General features: G+C 35.1%; 4 protein-coding genes across 5 annotated transcripts; 2 read left to right on the top strand and 2 right to left on the bottom strand.

The window, feature by feature from the left end:
* On the top strand, nt 1-1,856 carry LOC129286633 (zinc-finger homeodomain protein 3-like). 2 transcript variants are annotated; one of them, XM_054922598.1, is made up of 3 exons: nt 1-189; nt 557-1,163; nt 1,239-1,856. In XM_054922598.1, exons 2-3 carry the CDS (start codon nt 695-697, stop codon nt 1,547-1,549), a joined length of 780 nt encoding a protein of 259 aa, XP_054778573.1. In that variant the 5' UTR covers nt 1-189; nt 557-694; the 3' UTR covers nt 1,550-1,856. The 2 variants fall into 2 exon arrangements, with proteins under 2 accessions (XP_054778573.1, XP_054778572.1); XM_054922597.1 differs by having other exon boundaries at nt 2-189; nt 557-1,856.
* A 4,182-nt stretch (nt 1,857-6,038) lies between these two features.
* On the bottom strand, nt 6,039-13,446 carry LOC129285788 (protein root UVB sensitive 6-like). The gene is made up of 13 exons (XM_054921675.1): nt 12,578-13,446; nt 11,364-11,462; nt 11,091-11,204; nt 10,293-10,364; nt 10,101-10,211; nt 9,874-9,993; nt 8,891-8,992; nt 8,726-8,798; nt 8,545-8,625; nt 8,387-8,451; nt 8,151-8,252; nt 7,881-8,063; nt 6,039-6,636 (listed from the first exon to the last, which is right to left on the bottom strand). The coding sequence occupies exons 1-13, from the start codon at nt 12,992-12,994 to the stop codon at nt 6,583-6,585; spliced, it is 1,593 nt and encodes a 530-aa protein (XP_054777650.1). The 5' UTR covers nt 12,995-13,446; the 3' UTR covers nt 6,039-6,582.
* Nucleotides 13,447-15,751: 2,305 nt separating this feature from the next.
* LOC129285921 (CLP protease regulatory subunit CLPX2, mitochondrial) lies at nt 15,752-21,918 on the top strand. Its single transcript, XM_054921899.1, has 13 exons — nt 15,752-16,562; nt 17,185-17,344; nt 17,474-17,557; nt 17,730-17,776; nt 18,027-18,101; nt 18,181-18,258; nt 18,962-19,018; nt 19,658-19,728; nt 19,805-19,904; nt 20,071-20,175; nt 20,515-20,577; nt 20,713-20,835; nt 21,542-21,918. The coding sequence occupies exons 1-13, from the start codon at nt 15,906-15,908 to the stop codon at nt 21,692-21,694; spliced, it is 1,773 nt and encodes a 590-aa protein (XP_054777874.1). The 5' UTR covers nt 15,752-15,905; the 3' UTR covers nt 21,695-21,918.
* Nucleotides 21,919-22,703: 785 nt separating this feature from the next.
* Nucleotides 22,704-27,508, bottom strand: LOC129286601 (uncharacterized). Its single transcript, XM_054922552.1, is given in 9 exon segments — nt 22,704-22,957; nt 22,960-23,080; nt 23,687-23,815; nt 24,223-24,408; nt 25,388-25,463; nt 25,562-25,626; nt 25,960-26,094; nt 26,714-26,782; nt 27,349-27,508. Coding segments are annotated over 9 exon segments (894 nt in total). The 5' UTR covers nt 27,424-27,508; the 3' UTR covers nt 22,704-22,919.

Below are 27,508 nucleotides of genomic sequence, written 5' to 3'. Positions count from 1 at the left end.
CAAAATCTCTCTCTCTCTCTCTCCCCCCCCCCTTTTTCTCTCTCAACTCCATTGTTACCTTAATTTTCTCTCTTTATCTTGTAAGTCAGTACCTGTGTAGCCATGTTAATTTTCTGCAACTGAATGAAGCTGCTTTAAGCTAAGCAAGACATATCAGTCTCTGTCCTCCAACAAAACTTCATATAGAGGGTATGGTATATTGTTTTTTTCATCATATTTGTCTCTAATTGAAATTTAATTACAAGACATGCATAGAAAAGAAAATGCCCAGAGAGGGAGCTAGGGAATTCTAGTGTCTGAAACAGTGATTTTTCTGCTCATGTCTAATCTCCTATTTTAATTTCTCTAGTTCCGGGTTTTTCTAAGTTCACTTTCAGCTAGCTAGCTTATGAGATAAGTCTAGTTCAGTTGTCATCACTGCAAGCAAGAAATTATAGCCCTAGGATTTGTTGTGTTCATCATCATCATCATTAATTTCCCCAATATGTGTAACATGCTTTTTTTTTTTTTTGTCCTAGCTTATCTCAATAACTATTCAAAACCATACTGTTTTCAGTTTCAGTGTTTTGGTGCTAAGGAGATGACAGATTGAGAAGACAAGTCCTAGAATTCCCCGGGCTAGAAAATTGACGACACCCCAGAGAAAAATAACAAACCCAGAAAGAAAGAAGGGGGGGGGGAATAAAAGCTAGGAATGGGACTTTCTAGTCAAGAAGAAGTGCCAATCCCAATAAACAGTACTACATACGGCGGGGAACATGGTAATGGCCATGGGCAGGAGGGGCATGGGAATATGGCCCATCATCATCATCATCTTCTCCAACACCTTCAAGACCCTTCTAATGGCTCCTCCATTACGCATCAAGATCAGGACCACGGACCCTACATGAAGAAGAAAGAGGCAAGGTACAGAGAGTGCCTTAAGAATCATGCAGCTTCCATGGGAGGTAATGCCCTTGATGGGTGTGGTGAGTTCATGCCTAGTGGAGAAGAAGGCACCATAGAGGCCTTAACCTGCTCAGCCTGCCAGTGTCACAGAAATTTCCACAGAAAAGAAGTAGAAGATGAGCCTTCTTCTTGTTACAAATTTGGAAGGAAATTCATCTTGGGACATCACAAGAATGTCCTAGCAGCCTCCGAAGCTCTTGCAGGGTACCCTACAGGTAACATCTTGCCTTCAAGATCTGTACCACCACACCAGATGATACTTCCCTACAACGTGGGTCCACTTCTTTCAGAATCAGATGAGCAAGAGGGCGTTGGCGGCGGCGGAATGGTGAGCCGGCCAGCATCATCACAGAGAGTGAAGAAGAGGTTCAGGACAAAGTTCACCCAGGAGCAGAAGGAGAAGATGCTGGATTTTGCAGAGAAAGTTGGGTGGAAGATTCAGAAGCAGGAAGAATCTGCTGTGCAACAGTTCTGTCAAGAGATTGGAGTCAGAAGAAGAGTGCTCAAGGTTTGGATGCACAACAACAAACACAATCTAGCCAAAAGGAATAATAATCCTCCTCCTCCACCACCACCACCAACAACCACCACAACTGTCTAATTAGTTAAAGCTTTAAAAGTTAAAAGTATGTCTGATGATGATATTATCACCTCATTATTTAGCCTAGAGTTATATTAATGAATTAGTATGGGCCTACAGAGTCTTAAGAAATGAGTTACTATGTCCAAGACTTATTTATGACTTTTAAAGTTTTTATGCTATATATTAATTTTATTATCCTAGTTTTAGTAGCTAAAAGCGTTAGGCTTTCTTGTTCTGTATCTTCCTAATCATTTCTTGACCTTTAGGGTCTGTTTAAGGATAAAGTTTTATTTACACGTAATGCATGAATGACTTTATGTATCAACTAGTTTTACGATGATGCTTTTGAATGCATCAAAATCTGTGTTTTAAATGTGCTAATCTGTTTACTTATTTTCTCTTTAAGCAAAATCAATCATACTGTTCCGTAGTTTAGTTCGGGAAAGTTGCAGCGTATGGAATTTACGTTTTTCTCTTTGGGCATTTTATCGAACACCTAAAATGCAGCGCAGGATCTGAAACAGTTTGAGGATAATAGGATCAACGGGCATTGACACACAAGCTAGTTCTGTGGCTACAGAGATCTCTGCTATGATAGGAAAATGCATTGACTCGATTTCTAACAGCAAACAAATATAGATTGTTTCTCCAGGTGAAAAAGTGAATGGTGAGCATGAACCAATTCAATAAATTTACAGTAAAGGGGGAAAAAAGGTTAAAAGAAACAAAGAGGATAAGATAATGCCAAATTCAGAAAATGATAAACAGGTTGTGGGTTGGACTTTGTCCTTACCTCCCAAAACTTTGGATTCTATAAGTGGGATAAGAACTTTTGTCTTGTTTAATTGAAATTTGATTCCTTCTCCATGTGTAGAACTCGGTGAAATGCTTATATGAAAGAGAATAGGAATGTTAAGGAGGCAAATTACTGTGCTGATTGGCAAGTAAAGCATACTCTCTTTGTTTAAAAATATAAGACATTTTTAATCGAATCTCATCGTCTAATAAAATGATTACTACTTTTCAACTAATCCTATTTTTTTATATTTACTCTTATTAAACACCCTATAATAAATATAAAATCATCATCAATAGGAGCACTTTTAGAAAAAAAAGACAATAATTACACTTTGAAAAAATAAAAATGCTTTACATTTTTTAATATCTAACTCCTTAAAAAATGTCTTATATTTTTGAATGAAAAGAATAACAATTATAATACTAAAATCTTTAATGACCAAAGGGTGTGGGAATATTTTGTTATCTGATTGGACTTAATCTTTTATTATTGAAGTCTTTAAATAAAAAATAATTATATAACAAATTATTAATAAATAATAATAAATATTAAACGTCTTATTTTTATTATAATAAAAATGTTACAGATAAATTCAACTTTAAGGATGGATATGAATACATTAGTCAAATGTTGGTGTACATTCATGCATATTGTGAAAATAATTATTAAAAATAGAAATAAACATTTTTTTTGCCAACATATTAAAGTGGCAATAAAATTTATTTTTTGACCAACAGAAAAGCAATAAATTAACTTTGAATATCCAAAAATTTAAATGGAATATTCAATCAGCTAATGTCTTGGGATATGTAAATGCATGGTCGCAGTTAGTAGAATGTTCCCTGTCTGTAACAGCTTCCAGGGAAGGCAACAAAACTGAAGAAGCAACTTAAATAAATTTTTGAAAAGGTACATTCTAGAAAGAAAATTAAATATGCCCTTAATTAAACAAGTTTTCATGTACAAATTACTTGTTATGGAACATGTTGGTGAAGACAAGTTAAATAATAATAATAATAATAATAATAATAATAATAATAATAATGGCCTCCCTTAAATTATAGTGGACTTTTTCTTTTCTATTTGAAATTACATACAATCATATTTAAAATAAAAAATTGTACAGGTTTTTTTAATTTTATTAGAATCATGTAGGCATCCTTTTATGTTCAAAATATGCACAATTTTTTTGTAAAAATAAACGATAAATTAAGCAAAATATTTATAATTTTTACCTTCTGTTATCAGATTCTTATGGCTTTTACTGAAATTGCACCCTTAATTTCTTTAATCTATATGACTACTAGGCCGTTTAGATACGCTATTCTGATCTTATACGTGCTTTTAGGAAAATTTTGGGACAACACTTTTAGAAGCAATAAATTTGAAGAGCTTTTAGTAAAAGAGCTTTTTAAATAGAAAAACAGACCCAAACTATATATATATATATATATATTGATATTGATGTTGTTAATGGAAGGAATCTTTGTTTAGAGAAGAAATCAACAGTTCAAGTATGCATCTATAAATATTAAATATTGATGAAAATAACTACTCATAATGGGACCCCATTTTCTGAGATTTTTTAATTGAACAATCCACAAAAAATCCCCAATTTCCCCAAATGAACATATAATAAATACAGTCAACGGTGGTTTGAGCTACCTCCAATAATATAACAGAGGGGTCCTCAACTTTTACACAATATTTATCATATTTATTTCCCTTACTATTCATAAAAAGAAAAGTTCTTCCCCTCTGAAAATTTACTAAAAAAGAAATTACCACAAGTTAAAAAAGAAAGGGGAAAAATAAACACTTGAAAATATTATTTTGCATTATTTTTTATTCTCAATTTTACTCTATCCATCTTATAAGACTCTTTTAGACAAAATTAAACATACCAATAAAACTAATTAAATACATTTTATAATCTTATTTTTTAAAGCATAAATATAAATTTTTAAAAATATCTTAATTTAATATAACTTTAATTGTGAAACATTAAATATGCATTGTAAGAAAGTATAATAAGGAGAGAAGGGTAATATCGAAACAACTGCAATAAATAAAACCTTCTTTTGTCTAAGCGTTTTATATTTTGATATGCCAAATGACCTTTGAATGTGTTTTATTTTGAAATGAATGGAGTAATTAATTAAAGGGAGCAAGAAAAAAAATTTGAATTATAAAGTACTCCATTCATTCCTAATTATAAAGCAAAAAGAAGATTTTTTTTATCTTATTTATAAGTTATGTCATTAAATTTTTATAATAAATTTATTATTTTACTCTCTATTAAATACTGAAGAAAGAAATTATATATGATTAATAGGGATAAAGTTAAAAATTTATTAAATTTTTATATAAAATTAATAAATTTTAAAATTTTTCTTAATTTTATTAAAATATATTAAAAGTAATTTGTAAATATAAATTTACTTAAAATATAAATCAAATTGAATTCATTCACGTCAAGGAAGAGGAAACAATTGAGGCGGAGATCCAAGTGGAGGGGTGACAATAAATGGGGAAGCTGCAAGTTTGAGAGACACAATAAATATGATTGGGAGGAAATATTTAATAAGGAGCCATTGCTGACACTGAATTTCTTACCCACTGCATCCTCATTTAATGCTCTTTTCTTCCCACAACCTAAACATCATCTTTCTAATAATGATAATAATCTTATAGTTCACCAACTATATTTAATTCACCATAGTGAGTAGATTTTGCATCTCCTACATTGCATGAGGATATTAATAAATTTTTTAAGCAAATTTTAATAAAACCAAAAAAATTAAAAATTTTAAATTACTCATTATGCCTTATTCCCTATGCTTCTTAATATTATAAAACAAATTTAGCCAATTTTACTTTTATTAAAAAATGGTATGTATACTTGTTAAAAGATACTCTCTTCATTTTAAATTATAGAACACTTTTAAAAGAATTTTTTTTATCTCAAAATATAAAATATTTTGAGTAAATTAAGATTTTATTAAATACATCATTTTTAATATTACCTTTTTTCTTTCTATAATTAATTTTTATCTCTTCTCTTTTTAATATATTAAATTATGAATATTTTTTAAAATTTATATTTTTATTTTGAAAAGATCAAGTTGTTAAATATATTTAATGATATTTATTAATATATAAAATTTATTTAAAAGTATTATATAATTTGAGACGGAGGGAGTATGTAACATTTCAAATTTGCCCTTCTTTGTCATTAATAATCATATTAAATTGTTTCATAAAAAAAATGATCATATTAAATTGTCATCTAAAAATTCAAGCTATAATAAATAAACAAGAGATTTTTTTTCTTCAAAAAAACAGTTTCTCTTATAAGGGGGAAAAAAAAACTTTCAAAGCTTCTCTCATATTAAGAAATAGGAGTATAATGCATGTTGAATGGATTGATAATTGATAATATTGATAATTCATAATATACTCACTATCTCATATTCAATCAATTTAGCTTTATTCTTTTTATGAGAATATTCATAAACATTTAAAATGCCAACAAACCTGTACTAACCGCTTTAACATAATATAAATTCGACTTATATTAAAAAAAAAAAAACCTGTAAAATGCCAACAAAACTAAACGACTTTAAAAACATGATCTGTGAGTCCTTCCCACCTCCAAAAAGATCAAAAAGAAATGTGCGTTTTATAAGCTCAACAAAGCCACAGGAATGCAAAATGGTGGACGTTGCATTGATCCTCAAGGTTCCAACATGTATATCAAGTTTATCGTCTCAGAAAAAATCCTACTGCAAAAAAAAAAGGGGGTGTGGGGAACCAGAAAAGAATAGAACAGAAGTGAGGAAAAGACATAAAATTGAATCAGATGAAAATATAAAGTGGTAATGCTCTACCCAGAGTTATGGTAACAACCCATTCCTTCATAATCCTGCAATAGGCCACCCTCGCAGAGGTCCAGCGGAAAAATTCACTCATGTGTGGATTTCCCATGGTGGCTTCTCTTGAGCTTCACAAGATACAACGCTTTTAGGCCATAGGATAATATTTTGAATTGGGAAGGGTAAGGGAAGGGAAAGGAAAATTTGATGTAAATCTACACCAAATCTTTCCTTCACTTAATTATGCTCCATTCCTTTCAATCCAAGCTTACTCTTCAGTATGATGATTCAGTCCACATCCAGAGCAGGCAGACCTTTTGCACTAAAAGCCCAATATCATCCAGGTGAGAATGCGTATATCATCCCTGTCATCAAGTTCAAACGAGCCTGGCTCTACCAGGATTAAGAAGTGAATCTGACATAGTCCATCCCTGCAAGATAATGGATTACATGTAACTCTCAGCAATAATGATCCAACCTTCAACAATAGGATACTAAAGCTAGTAACTTGGGCTAGCCAAACCCGTCCGAAAAAGTTAGGACTGGCCTTGATTATATGGGCTTTTTTAAAAGATAGGATGTTTTAAATCCAACCGCCCAAATTATTGACTCTACAAAATACAGTGTAAAGAACTTTGTGCCAACCACGGAAATATGCCCTCATTTTTTTTTTTTTTTTGGGTGTGTTACACAACAGATTCACTTAGCTTGGCCTTGACTACTATGACCAACTGAACAATCTAATTGGAAGGTTGAAAATGCATCCAAATCCTCTAAAATTTTAGAAGTCCCACCTAAAAATGTTTCTCAAACAAAATTCACAAGGAATTCAAAATAGAGACGCGCACGCACACACATTTATATTTAAACAAACATAATTTGAATATTAGTTAATTTTTAATCAATTGGTTCCATTTGAATTGGACGTCTGTCTAACACAGATATCCAGTGTCTGAATGCCAAAATCTCATCCAATTGATCAATCAATTTTAGTGAGTTATGGTCAGATCAGATTCATTTGAATGGTACGAATTAGGATTTGCTCCACCCAACTGTGTGCCTTTTTTTTTTTGGGTTGGGGTGTGGGGAGATGGTGGTAGTAGCCCCAACTAACAACTGTGCCCATTATTTGCACTACAAATTGGTAACAACTGCAATGTGTGCACTCATAAACTAGTGACTCGATGGGATTTTTATTATATCTAACCACATCATAATCAAAGCAATAAACCTATCAATTGAACTGAAGATAAGCATAAGGCAGATTATATACCCTACCTTCCTCCTCCAAAATAATTAGTGTATGTTGGTATGCAGAAGTGTTTACTAGAAATGAAATGAAGAATGTATCTAGAAAGAAAAATGGGAAGTGCATTTATGATTTCCTTTCTAAAAAACACTTTTCTACCTACCAAACATTGCATCAATGAAAAAACAATTCCTGCCACGGCATCAAAGTAAATAAATGCTCAAGGTATAATCAAGTTCCACAAGTGCATCATGCAACAAGCCAACCCACAAGCACGAGAATTTCTGTTGTTGCCACTCCCTTCACCCTCCCTGACTCCTCTCAAATGCTAAATAAAAGCAAAAATATTAATACATTTCAAAGCTAACATTTTGACAGAGCCTGATGCAGAACCGTGAAATGGATTAAGAGGGTGAATTCACTAACCTGCTCCTTCGCTGTCCTTTTGAAAGGCCCATATGAATTTGCTACCATCTTGCATGAATCAGCAACATAAGCTTCAAGGTCAGCCACTGAGTGCACCATATTTGGCTTAAGATCGTCTACTTGTTTAACAGAAGAAACCTTATTTCCATTTAATGAATTCATGAAATGAAAAAGCAGATGAGCCTGCAAAAAAATAAGGTGATTTACTTTATAAGTACTATGCAGAAAAATGTTATCCTGACAAATTCCCAAGACAGTTGTATATCTCACATGAAATGCCGCTTTTAGAATGTCATCTGACTTTGCCTCATCCTTGAGTAGTGCATACACCTTACACTTTGAGGGGTTATATGTCACAATATATTTCTCTTTCTGTGACCAACCAAAAACCAAACGAGAATGCACCAGAATTACAAGTCAATCAGTAGCCAAAAAAAGAAATACAAGTCAATCAAGTAATAAATGTAAGAGAGCTCAAAACTTGTAACAATTCAAAGAGCAAACACCTCAAATAGAGGCTGGATGGCAACATATGCCCCAGGGTCTTGGAATGCATCTTTGAACCTTGATCCTGAATTAAAAAAAAAAAAATTAGAGAACAATCCGTTGTTAATTTTTTGGGCAAGTCTGAATCAAGCAAAGAGATTTCAGTCCGTTCATATACCAAGGACAACAGGCCTATCTTTCCAAGGAAACTTGAATATGCTCTCATTCATATTACCCTCCTGTACGGTGGGTACTCGCCCTGAAACAAATTAACTTAATCAAAATACAAATAATAACATGTCAAGGTAAACCTGAGGTCATAACTATTAGACTGTACATCTTTATTAATATAATGATACCTGTCTTGAGGAAGGACTCCGCTGCCACACTAAATCTTGCCCGGTTCAGTGTATGCAAAACAACAGATTTTACCTATAAATGTGTACAAGTGTTTGAGTCAGACCACAGGATAAGAAAACATGAAAAGAAAAGAAAGCATAACTTTTACATGTATTAAAACAAACCTCTCTGTAAGAGCTAAGGATATATCCACATGAAAGGAGGGCAAATGTAGTCACCAGTGATGGATTTTTTTTGGATATTAAAATGCTCAGACCAGTTCCTAACTGTAAGTGGAAAAAAGAAAGGACCATTTGATTTCATCAACTGAAGCAGAAAATTCAAAGCATAAGGCATCATTCGCCAGTAAGATTCTACAAGTATAAAGTAAAATATCAACCAAGAAAACAATTTCAGCAAACTAAAGCTTGATACCCTGCCATCTTTTAAGTTAATTAGTGTTAAAAAAAAAAACGATCAACCAAACTTCAAATCTATATCCGCATTCCTTATATATTATTCTGCCAGAAAAGTATTAACCTAACTCATAAGTCTGATCTCAATGCATAATATTTCTAACATGTATGCACACAATTAGGGAAGCAAGTATCCCACAATTTGCCCAGCTAATTCACTCGTTGTATGGAAAGAAGATTCCAAAAGTTAGAAAACATTCTAAATGAAAGCAAAACTTATTGCCAATTAGCAATACCCTAATATATGACTGGGAAAAAATGACAAGACGCTTCAATTATTTGCTGCATCCAAGATTGCAAATAGATTTCAGAGACAACCAATTAATCTGATAAAACAAACTTGCTTTACAACAATGTTTTAATCTTACTTTTGACAGGGCACAGTTCAAAGTCAGTACATATACAGACTGAAAGAGGAAAAACATTTGAAAATGATCAGCAAGACTAACCGATCTTACCAAGGATTGCAAATCCTGAGTTTGTTCATGAAGAGCAGATCTAATTATATTAATGTCTATGCTCTATGATTGATTTCATTTGTCCATTACTAATCGATTTACTAGTCAATCATCAAGTAGTAATCTTAGGCATGCACGGAACCACAAATTTACTGCAAAATGTGCTATGCTTCTAAAATTATACCACAAAAGTGTTGTCACAATAGCAATTGGTAGAAAATTTCTTAAGCGTACCAGATCTGCAATATTGCCAACACATTCTCCTTTAGCAGTGACATCGCCAATGTTTTCCCCTTTAGCAAAGGCTTTGTAAATGGGCGTCCTGGTTGATGTCGATGTCACAGCAGCAACATTCTAATAGCAAAAAGTAACGGGTAAAAAATTTCCAAAAAAAAAAATAAGGTAAAAGCCTGCAGAACTGATACAACAATAAATCACTAGTGAAAAGAAAGCCATAAAACCTTAGCTACATTAGCAGCACAAGCCAAGGGAAGAAATAAATGTGGCACTGCTGCAGTTACCAACTCCACTCCAGCACCCAACTCCATCAAAAGATCACCTGCAAATCGCATCTGTAATACTAATTTTCAGAAAAATTAAAGGATAGCTCAAATTTATATAATCAAATTGACAAGAAGCAAGCAATTTATTACTTGTTTTAGATCATAATCAAATTTCTTTCCTTGCCGAGCATAAAGCATCTTTCCAACACGACCCGCACCATCCTACAATTGTGATTGCACAAGTAAATTCACTTGAATAATAACAGTTGCATGACAACAGAGTTTATCTAAAACATACCGGATGGGCAGAGTCTAATTTGCAAGCAATAAAGAACACTCAGAAATTCATATTCAAGGATAGAAGAGCAAAAAGACACATGGTACACCTAGAAGAATATTAAGAGATTTTCATGATGATTAAACAGCTAGAAAAACAACCATTATCTCTATTTTAGTCTAGTTATAGCTTGAAATTGTTGTATGAAGAGTTAAGACTCTATAGCAAACTCCAACTGATGACCGAATTTTGAGCTGTTCTCCAGGACTACATATTACATGTAGTTATCAAAAGCAAGACTGTCTGGAAACGTAAAATGAAGTTTTGAGTTGAAAAGAAATTAAAAAAAAGGGGAACCTCAGCACAATAATAAACTTCTTGGATTGAAAAAGGATTAAATTAGAATGGACAAAAACAGACTTATTCTCAAAAGGAACTGACTTTCCATTTTTCTAATTTAACTCCTTGGATGATATATATCACTTCGTTGGACATTGAACGGACAGAGTCAAAAACCATACATCCCAAGAAACAGACACCCAGATGAGCCAAAAAACAAAGGTTACATGCCACGAACATGATTGGACCTTGTTTCATATAAAAATTAGCTCAAGAAAGCTTGCAATTGAAATATGGAATTTCTAAATTGTAGTATACTACATAAATCTCACCTTGAGAATCCAGTTTATAGCAACAGCTCCAGGAGTAGCTTTGTTTCTGGAGACTCCAACTGAGCTTAGAAGTGTTTGAGTTGTGAAAACACCCATCGCTCCACCGAAGAAATGCTACAAATAAGAAAAGAAATTCTCGATCGTAAACTTATACTGCATAAACTTAAAAATAACAACATGGAAGCACATTGTACTGTCTCAAAATGTTCAACACTTGAACAACTACAATGCCTATTTTAATTATAGCGAACAAAGTATAAGTAAAGCAAATACCTTTAGAGCTCGCCATGTCATGTATGGGACATATGAAGGGCTAACACTATCAGGGAAACCTTCTGGAACAACATAGGATCTTATGAATGACATTACCTCCTGCATACATACAACAGCTTAGAAACATCAACTTAGCTTCTTTGCTTTCTATTTGATGTCAACACATAATATTTGAATATGAAACTCTGGGGCCAGAGATCTTGCCTCTTTCTTTCATTGGAGTCAAGAACTAAAGTGATATGAAAAAATAACCATCCACTTTATCACTATTGTGAAATATTTGTTTAACTAACAAATACTAACGACGAAGCAAATGATAGTTGTTCATTCCTCCTGTGGCTATTATACATAAATGATAGCAAACGCTACATTTGCAAAGGGTCCCAGTTTCATTCCATGAGAATCCTTAGAAGAGAGAGGGTTTTAAAGATATACGCTGCAATCGTACATTAATGCATTAATGAAACAAAATAGTAGCCCCTTTTGAACTGTTAAAAAGCCAATTAGACCTATTCAATTGTAGTAATGTATAAATTAAAAAGGATGAAACAGTTAAAAACTTCATAATCCAGTGATCAGGTACCGATCATGGCTATAAAATAACCTAGCTAAATCCAAATATAAATATGATATTAAAAAAAAAAAAACTCTGTTCTTCGAAATGATTTGTACAGCTTACTAATCTTATAATTGTCCCAAAGTATTAACTTTAAGGAAATTCCAGTCTCCTCTGGATCTCTAAATTTTGAAGTATCAAACACATACAAAATCAAATGCAAATACAAAAAAGGAAACTGTCAAGTCCAAACTTAAGAAACAAGATTCAAAACGCAATATAATATCCGCAAAAGCAGTCAATCAAGCACTTCAGTCCCATCCATCGACAGATCGAATATCAGTTTCGAATTTTATGTTATTAATCAATATTTTTGAAGTAAATATTGATTAATAACATAAAATTTAGAATTGGGCAACTGTCTTGTAAGAATTGGAGAATCTATCTATTGCAAAGAAAAACTTTATCTCAAAGATGTAAAATTTAGAGCCCCTGAACCTACTTCCGGTATTGCGACCGGCAAGTAAGGAAGAAGAGAACTTCAAAAATTTACCGCAAAAGTCAAACAAAAGAAAAGAAATATATATATATATATATATAGGCAGCCAGACAGTATGATGTAAAATTCACAAAAAGTATTAAGGCGCATAAAACTCACATCAAGAGGAGCTTGAGGAGTCTGCAAACTGAGCGCGCGGAATGAATTTTTCACGAAACCTCCACAGCCATCATTCTCCGCCACGTAGTTCCATCTACGACCATCAACTTCCTCGGAACAAATCAATTTAAAGCTCGGGTTCATGACCTCCTCAGCACCAACAAGGCCACCACCTGCCCCTATTCTCCTCCGACACTCCGATCCAACCAACACAGCCGCCGATGACGCTGGGTATGAAGAAGAAAGATCGGACATCGTTTCAGCAAGATGAGTAATTGCAACAGCCGGTGATGATGAAGCCAAATCGGCACTGATACGAAGCGTTTCACGCACCAGAGCGCGCGCATCCTGGGACGACGCAATCGTTTGAGCAGTGGAGGAGGGGTTCGAGGCTTGCTTCAGACTGATGGGAGCCATGTGGAGACAAATCGAACCCCTGCAAGAAAAATAATAAAAGAGGGAACGAAACCCCAAAAAAGGGGATCAATCCCGATTAAATTTAGGGACTGGGGGATGCGAAATTGAATTTATAGAAGACAAGGAAAATGCTCTGGGCATTGCTTCCATCGAAGGCGTGTCGGGTTTTTCTGGGTGTGAGGAATTTGAGGAAGATGGCTTTATCGAGTCCCAAACAACGGAGCTACTGAGGCTAGTTGCCACAGACTCACACTGAAGCAGAGGTGAGAGAAGAGGGCAGGACGAGGAAGAGGATCGAGGAAGAAGTGCTTTGTTTGCTTGAAAGTCGTGGTGCTATGGTTATTAGACATGGACGACGTCGTTTTCGGGCCATTACCATCTAGGGTGAATCGGATAGTTTTGTCTGGCAGCGAAGAGAAGATGAAGGACACGTCAGAGTCTGCCAAGCTGCCAAATTAAAAGCCACATGGTCGTCCCTTTCTTAATGGTTACAAGTTACAACTACAAATGAAGAAGGGCTTCATTTTCATTCTCTCTGGCCCAGAGACTTAGAGCCTCTATTGCATGCCACTTATTCTTGCACGACAAATTTCACGATTTTGGATTTCACTCCCTTGTTTTTACAGTATTGGTCACAAGACCTCATCCTAAATAAAAAAGTTGAAAAAGATTATGAAAAGATAAGGCATTAGATGAGAGCAGAGCCATGTGTATAAGCCTCTATTGGTCACTGATGCATAGTTTCATCCTACGACTTGATGAACAGAATTGATAGGGATTGGGAGGTCTCAAAATATGTAGGGATATATAAATGACGCTGTAAAATTGAGAATGCTTTATATCTCTCATTGGCTTATTATTTTAATTAATGCCATTTATTTAATTCGAAGAGTTCTTATATGTGATTCATTGGACTGTTCTAACTTCTAATAGACTACTCCCTCATTAACCTTTTGTAAGATTTTGCATGCTTCTCTGTGGGGACGCGTTAAAAAAAAATGACACATTCTTATAAAAGGCAAAATATATTAAAAGCCAAAATGTGTACCAAGAAACAATTACATCACATGTTGCAAATTACTAAACCAAGGTCATATACAAATGATATCAAAGAAGTTGTTTTCATGGGCAACTTAGAAATCCGGAGGGGATGAAACAAAATGAGGGAGCGCACGAGATCTTGAATGTAATTTTTCCTGAAGCAAGTGATCCTCAGTTAAATGCGCATATTATAAAGTCACCATAATGCAAATCCAAGACAAAGAAGGCGAATCAAGCAGGAGTCCTAACTCCTGAATATGTTTCCTGAAGGCATAGCCATTTGAAAATTGGTTGTCGGAGAAAATACCAATCTGACAGTGGACAGAACCATGCGATTTGAATTTTTTTCATCCTGATAGTCCAGTTGTTTGAGAAATCATTCGTGGGAACTGTTGACATAAAGAAACTAGCAAACCGGAGGAATTATCATCCCAGGAACATATATATTCCCAATAAAAAAAAATTGGTTATTGAAGGATCTAATGAAATTAGCAAGATGTCCTGATATTCAAACGAGCAAGCCAAAGAGATCTAGTGAAGTCACAGTAGACAAAGATATGATTTAAGCTTTTTTCAGTCAAATAGCCAAATGGATACAATGAATGGAGTGCTTGAAAGATGGTGTTCAATCAGAATATCAACAATTGGAATTGCTCTATGAAAGAGTTTCTATGTGAAGAGAATATATTTGAGAGGCAGGTTTAATTTCCACATGTTGCTCCAAACAACACAGTTTGCGAATAAGGAAGTTGGACTGTTAGTGGAAAACAATAATTTAAAACCGTGTTGCGTTGTGCATTTACCATGGTTAGGATCAATCTAGATGAATTCGTCTTCCTGAAGAGTAACAAGAAGATAAGTACTCAGAAAAAAAAAAACGCTAATTTTGAAGTTGAGATCTAAATTCTTTCTGATTTTACCTTCATGTGATATCTCGTAACATTCACTTTATCCTATTTCTTGGGTTTTCCACAGCCTGTTTCCCATGACGCAAAAGGGCAAAAGCTAAATTCTCCCTTTTGAGATAAAAATGCAAACAATAATAAAGGAGATTAAGGGCTGGTTTGTTTTTCAAAAACGGTTTTTTTTAAAGTAAAAATTTAAAAAAAATGTTTGGAGGTGTGTTTTGAATCTAATTATTTTTAAAACTACTCTCATTTTTTTGTTTCTCAAAAAAATCAAAATATATTAAATTTATTTTCATTTTATTAAAAGCTACAATTATTTTAACTAATAATTATCTGTTATAACTTATAAGCCACTTTTATTAACCATCAATAATCATTATTAGCGTCTGATTTTTTAATTTTAAAACTATTTTTAAATTCACACGAGTAAACATTTTTTTCATTTTAAAAAAGTCGTAAAAAATGTATCGTAAAAAATGTATTGTAAAACAATTTTAAAAATAAAAAATGAAAACATAAAACAAATAATTGAGTCAAAATTACCAGTTAAAATTAAAATATTAAATTTTAATTAGTCAAAATTACGCCCGTTGACCCAAGCTTTGGGTCTGCCACTCCACGTAGCCACAAAATACACGATGGGAGTTCTCGGTCTCTGCTGAAAATTATGGATTATGGATAAAAAGACAAGTATTGTTTTTTTTTGGGCCAAGATAAGGATTCATTTTTATTTATTTAAATTTACTATTTCTATTCGAAACAGCCCTCAGAGTCATTTCTTTAATATTTGTAGCGACACGTGTTTTCCAAGGAGAGATTGTCTTTCTCAATAAGCTCTCTCTCACTGCTTCTCACAGTACCAGAACCGCGAGCCACCAGACGCGAGCGCGGGCCTAACCAAGCCAACCCAAAACCATCCTCAAAGCCTCGAGGAGAGAAACTGAGGGAGAAAGATCGAAAGCATGTTTTCAGTTCTCAGCAGATTTTGCAAGAAGACCACCCCCACAAGCACCTTCTACCAAATCGCGACAAGGTTCATCGCCTCCTCGTCTTCCACCTCCTTCCACTACCACTCTTTCCCCAAATTTCTTTGCCCTTCTGAATCCGGAACTACGATCAGCTCCTCTATCTGGCTCCAGAAACGGTTCAAATGGGACGGTACCACCTCTGATGATCGCTATGACCACATCAGGGCCGATTTAAGCTGTCCTCGATGCTCCACCCTGATGTCCGTCGTTTTCTCGAACCGACCCCTATCGATTTCGGGTCGGGAACCCGGAGTCTACCAGGCCCTGAATCTCTGTCCCGGTTGCAGAACGGCTTTTTATTTTAGGCCTTTCAAGCTGGCTCCGTTACAGGGTAGCTTCATCGAGATTTGTAGGGTTAAAGAGTCTAAGGACTGTGATGGAAGTAGTGAGAAAGATTGTGAGGCTCCGCACTTGAACAAGAGTGAGGCGCCTACACTGTCTCACGGGAATGGTGGTAGTGGAGGTGGCTTTTGTGCCGGAAATGGCGATGATAACAGTGGCAGCTCAAGTTTAGTGAAGGACCTGGCTACACCGAAGGACATTTTTAAAGTACTCAACGAGTTTGTGGTTGGGCAAGAAAAAGCCAAAAAGGTTCGGACTTTGATTTCATGATTGTAGAAAAGCAGGATGCCAATGCGTGTACTCTGTCGAATTCCATCTGCATGTGGTGTAAATGATCTAAATAACGATATTATGAATTTATGATGATAGCAGTATAATACCTGAGGGCGACCATCGTTGAAGCCACTTCGAATAGAACATGCAAAGATAATTCACAAGAATGAACATGCTAGTATTATTTATATAAAAGAAGGCAACTAGATTACCTTGTTCTCGCGGGTTTTAATCAGATATCCCGGTAATTATCTATAGTTAGAGCTGCAGAGACGTTGTATTTTGAAATGTGCGTATATTCTCGCTCAATCTAAATTTTAATCAGTAGATGCACTACAGTGAGTTGAGAGGCGTGTTCTGTTTATTCGGTTTTAATGGGTCTTAAAACCATAACTCTCGTTCATCAGTATTATGTAACTTCAATTCTATTACTGCATCACCCCAAGATATCACGTGGCGGGTGAATTCATTAAACTTGTTTGGTTCATTTCAATCTTGTGTATTTGAGGTTCATTTCTTATAGGAAACATGCTTTGTGGGGCTATCTATATGATGCATGCTTTCGTTGCATCTACTGATGCCTGAATTATCCTCAAAGGTGCTTTCAGTGGCTGTTTACAACCACTACAATAGGTTGCGCCTTGCATCTTTGAAGAAAACCTCTGATCGAGAATTAGCAAAAATTGAAGATGAGAACGAAGATGATTATGTAGAGCCAGAAAAAAGCAACATATTGCTGATAGGTCCTACAGGGTCAGGTGTGAACTGTGAATACAATAGACTCTTTGGAACATAAGGAGAGTTCATGCGTTTTTTATTATTTTAGCGATACTTTTTGCTTCAAGAGATGATGATATTAATACTGAATTTGGACTTCCTCACGACAGGGAAAACGCTGCTGGCAAAAACACTGGCCCGTATTGTAAATGTTCCATTTGCCATAGCTGATGCTACAACATTGACCCAGGCAAGTTAGTTGAATAATACTTTTCCTAGTTCTATATGTCTTTGCATATTTTATCATGTGAATAGCTTATTCTGTTCGTTTTTTCCGCTGGGCACCTAGGCTGAGTTTCACTGATATGTATAATTTTCTCCGTCCCTCCCTCCCCTCTAACTTGGGCTTTCGCACATATCAGGCAGGTTATGTTGGAGAAGATGTGGAATCAGTATTATATAAGCTTCTTGTGGTATGTACTTCGACTTCTTACCTGGGTGCTACATATTTTATTGCTAAATGTGCATCCATAACTTAAAAGTAATTATAGTCTGAGAGCTGGTCGTGGCTTAAGATGGTACCATTCGGTCCCTCACTTTCCTATCATTTTCAAAATTATCATTTATGAGCCTTGTGTGTCTTTTAGGAATCCTAACTTATTATCATCAGCAGACTGTTTCAGTATTCCGTGACACTACTTAATGGATGATATGATCTTTCAGGAAGCTGATTTTAACGTGGAAGCAGCTCAGCAAGGGATTGTCTACATTGATGAAGTTGATAAGATTACAAAGAAGGTGTAACATTTTGTCAAATTATCGATTCTATATCACTAAAGATGTATAAGATATTGATTTCAATGAAATACTTTTGCAGGCAGAGAGTTTAAACAGTGGCAGAGATGTATCTGGAGAGGGTGTTCAGCAGGCTTTACTAAAAATGCTGGAAAGCACTGTGGGTGAATTTATTCATTATTTTTCTTCCCCTGTAAAACTTCAATTGCAAATGGGGCATGTGGCATTCTGATTGTCTGTTTACCCTAATTATTTCCTTAAAATATTCGATGGTACCATTTCTTGGTTATAACAATGCTCTTAGAGAAGTCCGGGAGACATTGGAAGTCTGCTAAACTTTCTGCTGAATTTATCTACTTCCATTCTACTTAATGGACTCCTGCTAAAGCTGTTTTTCAAGCATAAGGACCCAAATCCCCTATCTGTGTGTGTGTGTGTGTGTTTGGGGGGGGGGGGCTATCCAAGGCTACTGCGTACATGGTAAAATGATTATCTTCTGCTGGGGAAATTGCCTCTATGAATGAGGAAAGTTGACAGTGCTGAAATAGGAATTTTATGAAATGCAAACTCTCAGGTTGAGCTTAGACTTTTAGTAAGCTGCAGGAACTGTTTAGTGATTGGAATTGGATGAAGTCATTGCTCACATCGACAGCAGTATTTATCACATCAGCATCGTAAAGTTTTAGGGAAGCTTGAGTTTCTCCTGCCACAAACCATTATGTTTGTCCTTGATAAATTATTTTAGCTTTGCATTCATACAGCTTGAAAGTAATTAAATTCAGAAGTTTATTTTCAAGGTTCCTTGCTATTTATGGTTCATGTATGTTGATATATTAACGGTGCTCTCCCCCCCCCCCCTTCAGGTTGTAAGTCTTCCGGATAAAGGAGCTCGCAAGTATCTTTCTGGTGAAAACTTTCTGGTATACTTGAACAAAAACAGTCTTTTCTTGTCTTGGCTTTCTGTGATTAACCTTCTAAATCCTCTTGTGAAATGAGTGTAATTCTTGGTCAGATCTTTGAGATTACAGGGAAAGTCCTTCAGTTTCTATATCAAAAATTGAATACATTCTCCTAAGAGAAGATAATACAGTTGGTTTAAATGCATAATATGAGTTTATTGTTTTTGGTATTCCTTATGAATATAATTGCTGTCAGCATATCTTGACTTGTGATTTATCTTGTGGTGAAAGTGAGAGAATTTTGAATAAAGCTGATATTCCTTCTCATGAATTAATGAAAGTTGAATCTTGTTCTTCTAATTTTAGGATACACCATAAATCAAAATGCTTCTACTCTGCCTTTTAGTTGGGTAAATTTTGAAGCTAAGATCAACCTGTGCTTCAAGTCGATGAGAATTCTTACAAAAATCACTACAGGCTGTTTTTTTAGTTAGAACTCTTTTATTTTTTACCTTTTCCCCTGTCACCAGATATTTTCATATGTGCTTAGTTTTAAACTCTTAGTAGGATTCTATAATTCAAAGAACTGATGGGATTTTGCAGACTGGGAGTTTCACATCTTGGATTGTCTATCTCATTACGATTCATAATGCTTGACAGATAGATACAAAAGATATTCTTTTTATATGTGGAGGGGCCTTCGTTAATTTGGAGAAGACCATAGCAGAAAGGTGAGGATGTCTTCAAGTTCTGCATTCATGCTTCTCCATGAGTCAGGGATTTGACTGACCCAGATTTCTTTTACAGGAAGCAAGATTCTTCCATAGGCTTTGGAGCTCCAGTTCGTGCAAATATGAGGACTGGGGGATTGAACGATGCTGTAGTAACATCGTCACTGCTAGAAAATGTGAGAGCTAAATGCTCAAGATGACTTCTGTATTTACTTATTTTACTTATTTCTTTCAATGAAGGGGATTGTTCTTCACCATTTGTCTGGTTGGATCTGTGAATTTATTTTTCTTTGACTAGTAACTCCCTCAGATAGCTAATGTAGTGATTCTGAGAATTTGTAGGTAGAAAGTGGTGATCTCATTGCATATGGCCTCATACCTGAATTTGTGGGGCGTTTTCCAATTTTAGTGGGTTTGTCTGCTTTGAATGAGGACCAACTTGCACAGGTACATCATAGATTTTACTTGTATATTTCTCTCCAAATTCTGCCTCGTATTCTGCGCTGATTGATAAGACCTGGCATGTTTATATACTACATTGGGTTGTAGATGGTTTGGGCTTTCATTTGCTTTTAACTTCTCAAAATCCAGCCAGTCAAATATTTTGGGGTGTGAATCTCTGCTACTTTATAGTTAAATTATGGTGGAAATATGTGGTTTCAGAACATCTACTTGTCTGTTAAACAACACGTGACTTCTTTTTCTCTTCTTTTCTTTTTCTTTATTTCTTTCCTTTTTTAAGTTATTCGCTTTAGATTATCAGTTCTTTTTACTTCACTATTTCAGGTCCTTGTTGAACCTAAAAATGCCCTCATTAAACAATATAAGAAGATGTTTGGGATGAACAATGTAAGCCTTTTAAAGCATTCCAATTTTTCTCAGAAGTTCTTTTCTGTCTCTTACCTTGCTGATGCATTCAGTATTGTCAATCAGCATGATAGCCTCTTTGGAGTAACTTGCTTAATTTCTGGTTTAACATTTCAGGTAAATTTACACTTCACTGATAATGCTTTGAGATTGATTGCAAGAAAAGCCATGGCAAAGAACACCGGAGCCCGTGGTTTAAGAGCTATACTAGAGAATATTCTGACTGAAGCAATGTTTGAGGTACATTTGGATATATGGAACAATACTTCTCTGTCTTCCATATCCATATTCCTTAAACCTTCCAATCCAGTTAAAAAAGAAAGGGAACATTCTATGATGATTTTTTTTATACTTTGATTATCAATTGGGACATATTTGTTGCCCAGATTGTTGCAGGATGGAAAGAGAAAGGAAATGATGGTGAAATGGGAAATGATTTCATATCCTTGCTGCAAAAAAAAAGTAATAAAAAGGGGACATACACTGTTGAGTAATAATAACATTGCATAAATTTCCCCGTAATACCATTTCCGATTACTTTCCATTTTTCGAACCAAATGTAGCTTTTGAAGACTTTTCGTATTGCTTTAGCACCCTGGTGTATATTTTGTAAAATTTATACTAAACAATTTTCTATGATTAAATATTCCGTGGGATTTAACAAATGATGCTCCTGGGTGCTAAAGCACTATAAAAAATTATGGAATATTAAATTGTTAACACCATCATCTTTCAAGGACGAAATTAAGTGTTTGTATTCTTAGAACTGTGGTCAAGCATGCCCTTGGACCTTGTTTGACAGTCAATCTTCCCATTCTGCTGGATTTGAAGGGGTATTTAGTCTCTTACATGAGATCAGAGCATTGGGGATTTTATGTCTGTTGTTTTTCAAGTAAAAAATTGAGTAGGAATGTGACTCCTAAGTTTTGTGTTACTTTATCCACAGATTCCAAACAAGGATGATATTAATAACATAAAAGAGGTCCTAGTTGATGAAGAGGCTGTAGGTTCAGTGAATGGTCCTGGATGTGGAGCTAAAATCCTGTTCAGAGATGATGGTGGTTCTTTGGGGGGTCAAGCGAGAGCCATATGTTTGTAGCTAGGGAAGATCTTAGCCTGTGTATAGTCCTCTTTTTTCTGTTTTCCCAATTCTTTCTTCATTCTATGTTTATATTCTCATCTGTTATCATTCTTTTCTTCCTCTTTTTATTATGCATGGTTCACGAGAGATTTTAAGCTTAAACTTTCGTGATTTCTTGTATATATTAAAAGCAACTAGTGCGTAATTAACTGTTGGCTGGTGCTTGAGCACATGCTACTTCCGATGATTCTCTATCCTCTTTTGGGGGTGGCTTTTTCATTTCATTTGAAAGCGAAAAAACCATGTCTCGGTTAAATTCTCAGAGAACCCCAGTCAACATAAACTTTGAGCCAAACACTGCCTTAAAGGACGTCTAATTTACAAGGAGATATAATACGACGATTTACTGTGAATGAGAATTGAATGGAGAGCGCTTGCACGTGCGGGTAATTTTGTAGTTTTATCAATTGAAGTTGTAGTAAAATTATCTTCAGTCAATAATATTATTCTAATAAGAAAATTTTAATTATTTAATTCTCGTGAGTTTTATTCAAAATTTTATCTCAACATCCTTTTAATTCACTAACCTTTACCTTTGTGAAAATATATCCAGTTCTATACGGATTGAATTGTGATCGAATCTTAGAACATAGTAAATAACCTAAAACTAAGAATTGATTGGATTGTATTCAAGCCAAAATCATATGGGCTAAGTGATCCCATGTTTGTTGGCCATGGGGAGCCAGGTGAATTACAAGGGCAACGAGGGATTTGAGAAGCAATTCATAGTCCTTTTATCTCATTACTTTCAGTACAATGGCTCTATTCTATCTCCTTTCATTCTTCATGTTAACTAAATTAGTGTACGGAGTCGGTTTTTCCTCACTATTGTGTCAACATTTGAAGAACAAGTCTACCTTCCTGGTCTTCTTCCCTAACTCTGATTTTAGACGTTATGCTTCTTGAATAAACTAAGGACAAGCTAGGGCGCTTCAAAATTGCGAGGATCGGGGAAAACTCAGGGTCCTTCAGTACTTCATGCCTTGTCGTCTCACACCAGAGAGTGAACATCAAGGCAGAAATCAATAAAATCATAGTAAATATTTTTAAAATAAAAAAAAAAAACTATATTAGGGGTAATGCACAACAGTTTCAAAGCATTTCACTTTGTCATGGCACATGCATAAATGAGGCTCTACCATGGTACATACAATCGCAGGCTAGTGGCTGCTGCATAATCTCTCTAATCATCAGCCTCAATCGTCCCACCCTTGAGATGAAATGTTTCTCCCTCTTCTGGAAGTCCGTCAAACCTTTCCCACTTCCAGTCACACCAACCTTGCCTTGTGGATCATCTGGAGACTTGAAAATGCTCTCCCGCTTTCTTCCAGAGAAGAACCCGATCTTTTAAAACAAACGAGTTTTATTGCTATAGTCAGAAAATTGAGGAGTTCTTTGCGCACATAGGAAAAAACAAAGCTGTTTAGACAATCAAAAGGAAAAAAAAATACAGAGATTGTGAAAACAGGCTTAATAGTGGCCTAACCAGGGAGCAACATGCTAACACACGAGGATAAAACTACAAAGAAAATAGATCAACCTAGAAATGGACATCCATCATCTTGTGTCTTTTCCTTGACTATAAAAATCTTTCCAGGGTTAGGTTTCTTCCCCAGTTCCTTCTCATTTCCACCCAACCAACTTCAGTAAATGGTTTTCCCTTCACCTTTCTTGCACATTTTTAAAACGACCCAACATATCCACGATTTTGGGTAACAAGGGGCGTATCCACTTTAATATGTGCATGATAAATTCAATAAACCATTCGCTTTATGGTCAACTTTATATCACTCATTTTTTTCTGAGTTCTTAGGCTTCAAGGACTTGTATGAAGTGATGGAGGTCTATTCCCATGGTTACACATGTGCATTAAGCACCAAAACTAAAGAAAATCAATGATGTGCATAGGCACCGAGAGAAGTAAAAATAAATAACACAGGAAATAGGTACCTTCTTTGTTTTGCCCTTGGTTGACTGAAACTGCTGCCAAGCATTCTGTCGCTTATTTTGTGTGACTTCAAGTTGCTCTAGCCGCATCTTTGACTTAAACGCATGTATCTTCTTACGTTTGGCAGCTTTCTGTAATAATTTTGAGTTACCAACTAAATCATTAATGGCAAACTATGCCTACCTGACTTGCACAAATTGTGTAGGTAAAAACTTATTCCAGAATGCCACCACAAATTATCTTGTGGCAGATTATCTTGCAAAGGAAGCTCACAACGTGTCTGATTGTTTTGTTTTATTGAACACACCTCTGTAGGGTTGTCTTAGCTTCTATCATGCAGATGGAAGTGTTAAATCTATGCTGCTTGTTTTTTCTTAGGTTTTTCCAAGCTTAGGCTTGTCTTGTAATTTAAAAAAAAAAAAAAGAATGCCAACACAAATTGCATAGATAAAAAATTGCTTTTAGGAAGGAATAAATATTTAATTACAAACAACTTAGCAAAGAAATTAGAAAAACAAAAACTTGGCAGGAGACTCACCACATCCTCAGGATCGTCAGGCTCGATACGTAGCTTTGCAGGTAAAGTCCGTGATTGTAAGTCAACAGAAGCAGCTTGTGCAATCTTACGTTTGATAGCCTGCTTTGTAGCCTCTGCAACTCGCTCAGCTTCTAACAAAGCATCGACAGGACCTTCTTGAATTGGCCTTATATTGGCAGGATCCACCTGGGAAAAGCAACTATTATCAACATATGATGTTACCCTAGAGGCATATTACATAAAAAGCAAAAGGCTTTTAATTTGTTTGAAAGTTCACCAAAATATTGCTCAAGACAGATTGATAAGTTAGTGCCTTAGTTCAGGCCTATGACATCAACGCAGTTCAACATTGATAAACATATGAACTTGAACAATTCTCCCCTTGCAATTATAATAAATAATTTCCATGATTTACTTTCTAGGGTAATAATGTTATATAACAACCACAATGTATTGAATATTCGTCAATGATTAAGAACAGTTAAATATGCAGGATGAAGTATGGTGCTAATTTTCTCCAGGAACAAAGTCAAGTCAAAATGACATCTTGGAGTGTCAACGTAGTTACTGCAGTTAAAAGTGGTCTATTATTAAGTGCAGCAAAAATCAAAATGTTCCTAAACGAAAATCCCTTTTTAAGAAGCCCTTCCAGACAATCAAACTGCAACGGCTGTCATGCAAAGGAAACCAAGGGGGAAAAACTTTTATTTCACTGCCTTATAATAAAAGACAACTGCGTTCTGAGTTAATTAAACACAAAAAGGTATCTTTGTTATTGATGCTCTTAGTCATTGAATACACCAAACGAGAGGCCTATCATTAATATTGGAGTTTGTTTAATGCTCAAGAAAAAATGAGTTTCACTAAAAAGTACTGAAACCTTTTAACATAACGAAAATTTCTACCAAATACATTCAACAATGATTTCATCATTCAAATAAAATAATCAGACTGCGATAGTTTCTATCAATATGACCTCATCCATTTTAGCAAGTGCCCGTAGTTTCATGATATGCAATATAAATCATGCTTAAAATAATTATTTTTGGATATTTTCATTAGTGAAACATTCAGCAGTGAGTTTTCTAAGCTAAATGTCAGTGGTTATAAAATACGCCCTGGGCCTGTAGAAACACTATTCATTGAGAAGTTCTAGCACTCATACCTCTTCTCTATTACCCCATCCATCATAGGAAACATAATAACCGTTCGGTGTATGAGCATCAACTGTTGCATCATACCTGCACATTAAATATTCAAAAACTCAAAAACGGTAAACATAAGTGAAGTGAAAAAAAAAAAAATTAAAATGCACAAAACCATAAATTTCTCAATATACCATTCCCCATCTTCACTCCAAACTGCCTGAACTTTAGTGCCAACAGAAATTGATGATCAGAAATGCTTTCAGATTCCTAGAAGTGAAATAATAAAAAATGCTATTAATTGTTAATAATCACTAGAAAAAAGTACCCTGGGTATACAACAAAATCATCTAAGATGACTTGAATAATTTCGTCCATAGCATCTGCCACATTGTAATATCAGCTATTATTAGAATTTACTAATTTAGTGAATTCTTATTAGGCAATTCTTCGGTGGCTAGAAGCAGTGCAGGAAAATCACCACACAAGAAAACATGTCAGGTATCTTGTATAGGGAAGGAGATATTACTCATGAAAGTGCACAGCAAATACAAATTAGCCGAACACATTATGTGCCCATTAATAGAGACACCGATGTTAAATCAGAAGAATGAGCAAATACCACTTTCTCCTTAGGCATTGACAAACTTGCAGATGCACTAGCATTCAACCCAGATGCTTCATTTTGCTTTGCAGTTGCCAGGAGTTCTTCCGTCAAAGCAATCACCTGTGTGACACAATTTTAGGCCACATTCCACAACTCAGTTAAGCAAATATTTTCAGAATCTTCTACACCATAAACAAATTAATGTCAAAATTCTAACTTATAATCTCAGTGTGAACATCTCATATCAGGAGAGAGGGAGAAAGCAGGCTGGACATCACGACATAGAGCACACCTGCAAAGAACCAAGATAAAAGTGATGGGCATTTTGACAAGGTTATCATTTTTTTTGTTACATAGATCTAACACTTGGTTATTTTCTTTTCTTTCCTTTTTTGTTTTTCTCATGCTCCCCGGGCCTGCAATTTGCATTATGTTACAAACTGGTCTTCCTACTGAAACACAATACTCACCTTTTTCTAACAGCCAATAGTCTTTCAGTAATGAAGAAAAAGGGAAGAGAAAGAAAGGAAGGAACACATGGAAGACCTAGCACCCATACATTGGTCCTCTCTTTGGTGTTTTTACACGTCAGATTCTAACCACTGTATATACAGACGAAGGGGAAAGAGAGCGGATACAAACAAGAAATATGGTGACAGTCAAGGAAGTATATACTGCAAAAGAAATTATATATACATATACACAATATGTGTGTGTATACATACGCACATGCATATACCTCACTAAGCTCCTTTTCCATATCAGCATATTCAGAATTTCCAGGCTCATCGTTCAGAAGTTGTCTGACCTGATCCAGAGACGAAGGAAAAAGTTATTATAGAAGCTATTTTTCACATCATTACATCATGCAATAACTGAGGAGGAGGATAAATGGTAATAAGATTTAGAGTGTAAGATCACTTTTTCCTGGACAGATGATAGAAAATAGTATTTATTACGTGGCTGCTAATATGGCTCAAGAACACATGATGCAAGCATGGAGATAAAATTCTATCTTATTTGCCAGATAAATTAATCGTATGATAACAACAATGCTCTTTCGTATCAAAGAAAAATAAACATTAACGTTCAACAAAGCCAGGTATAAAACACTTATTTGGATGCCCAGCAAGAACCAGAATCGAAGTCAAGTTAATTGGAATAATAGAATAAAAACCCTAATTGGTCGAGTAATAGCCTACAATCTTAAATCGAATGCAAAAAAACCGTTAGAATACATAACGATTAGGTTCAAACTAACAACAGAGATATTTTCCCTCGAGCAGTATAATTAATAACTCAGAGTAGCTAATATCAATGTGAACCGAACAAAATTCGTGTAAAAAAAAAAAAAACATGATGAACAGACTAAACCTGGTGAAGCTGTTCTTTGTAGGTAGAGAGATTGGAGGCTAGCTCCTCTATGCTGAGCTCTTCGCCGCCTTGCATCGTCTCAGTGCTAAATTTTTCTTTCTTCCACGGAATTCGAACTGGAATGAGGTTAGTGGAAATTCCGTGACCCTGGAAGAACAAA

Source organism: Prosopis cineraria, unplaced genomic scaffold, assembly GCF_029017545.1.
Source record: "Prosopis cineraria cultivar Desert tree isolate PC_DT_omini unplaced genomic scaffold, ASM2901754v1 PC11, whole genome shotgun sequence".
Classification (NCBI taxonomy): domain Eukaryota; kingdom Viridiplantae; phylum Streptophyta; class Magnoliopsida; order Fabales; family Fabaceae; genus Prosopis; species Prosopis cineraria.
This window is presented reverse-complemented; position numbering and strand designations above follow the sequence as displayed.

Excerpts from the sequence above, each read along its gene's own strand:
- LOC129285921 (XM_054921899.1), top strand. The coding sequence starts at position 15,906 with ATGTTTTCAGTTCTCAGCAGATTTTGCAAGAAGACCACCCCCACAAGC. Across the intron at positions 18,259-18,961 it reads TAAAAATGCTGGAAAGCACT|GTTGTAAGTCTTCCGGATAA; the intron begins GTGGGTGAATTT and ends CCCCCCCTTCAG. Across the intron at positions 20,176-20,514 it reads ATGAGGACCAACTTGCACAG|GTCCTTGTTGAACCTAAAAA; the intron begins GTACATCATAGA and ends TCACTATTTCAG.
- LOC129286633 (XM_054922597.1), top strand. The coding sequence starts at position 695 with ATGGGACTTTCTAGTCAAGAAGAAGTGCCAATCCCAATAAACAGTACT.
- LOC129285788 (XM_054921675.1), bottom strand. The coding sequence starts at position 12,994 with ATGGCTCCCATCAGTCTGAAGCAAGCCTCGAACCCCTCCTCCACTGCT. Across the intron at positions 10,212-10,292 it reads TTGATTATGATCTAAAACAA|ATGCGATTTGCAGGTGATCT; the intron begins GTAATAAATTGC and ends TTAGTATTACAG. Across the intron at positions 8,064-8,150 it reads TTCTAAAAGCGGCATTTCAT|GCTCATCTGCTTTTTCATTT; the intron begins GTGAGATATACA and ends ATTTTTTTGCAG.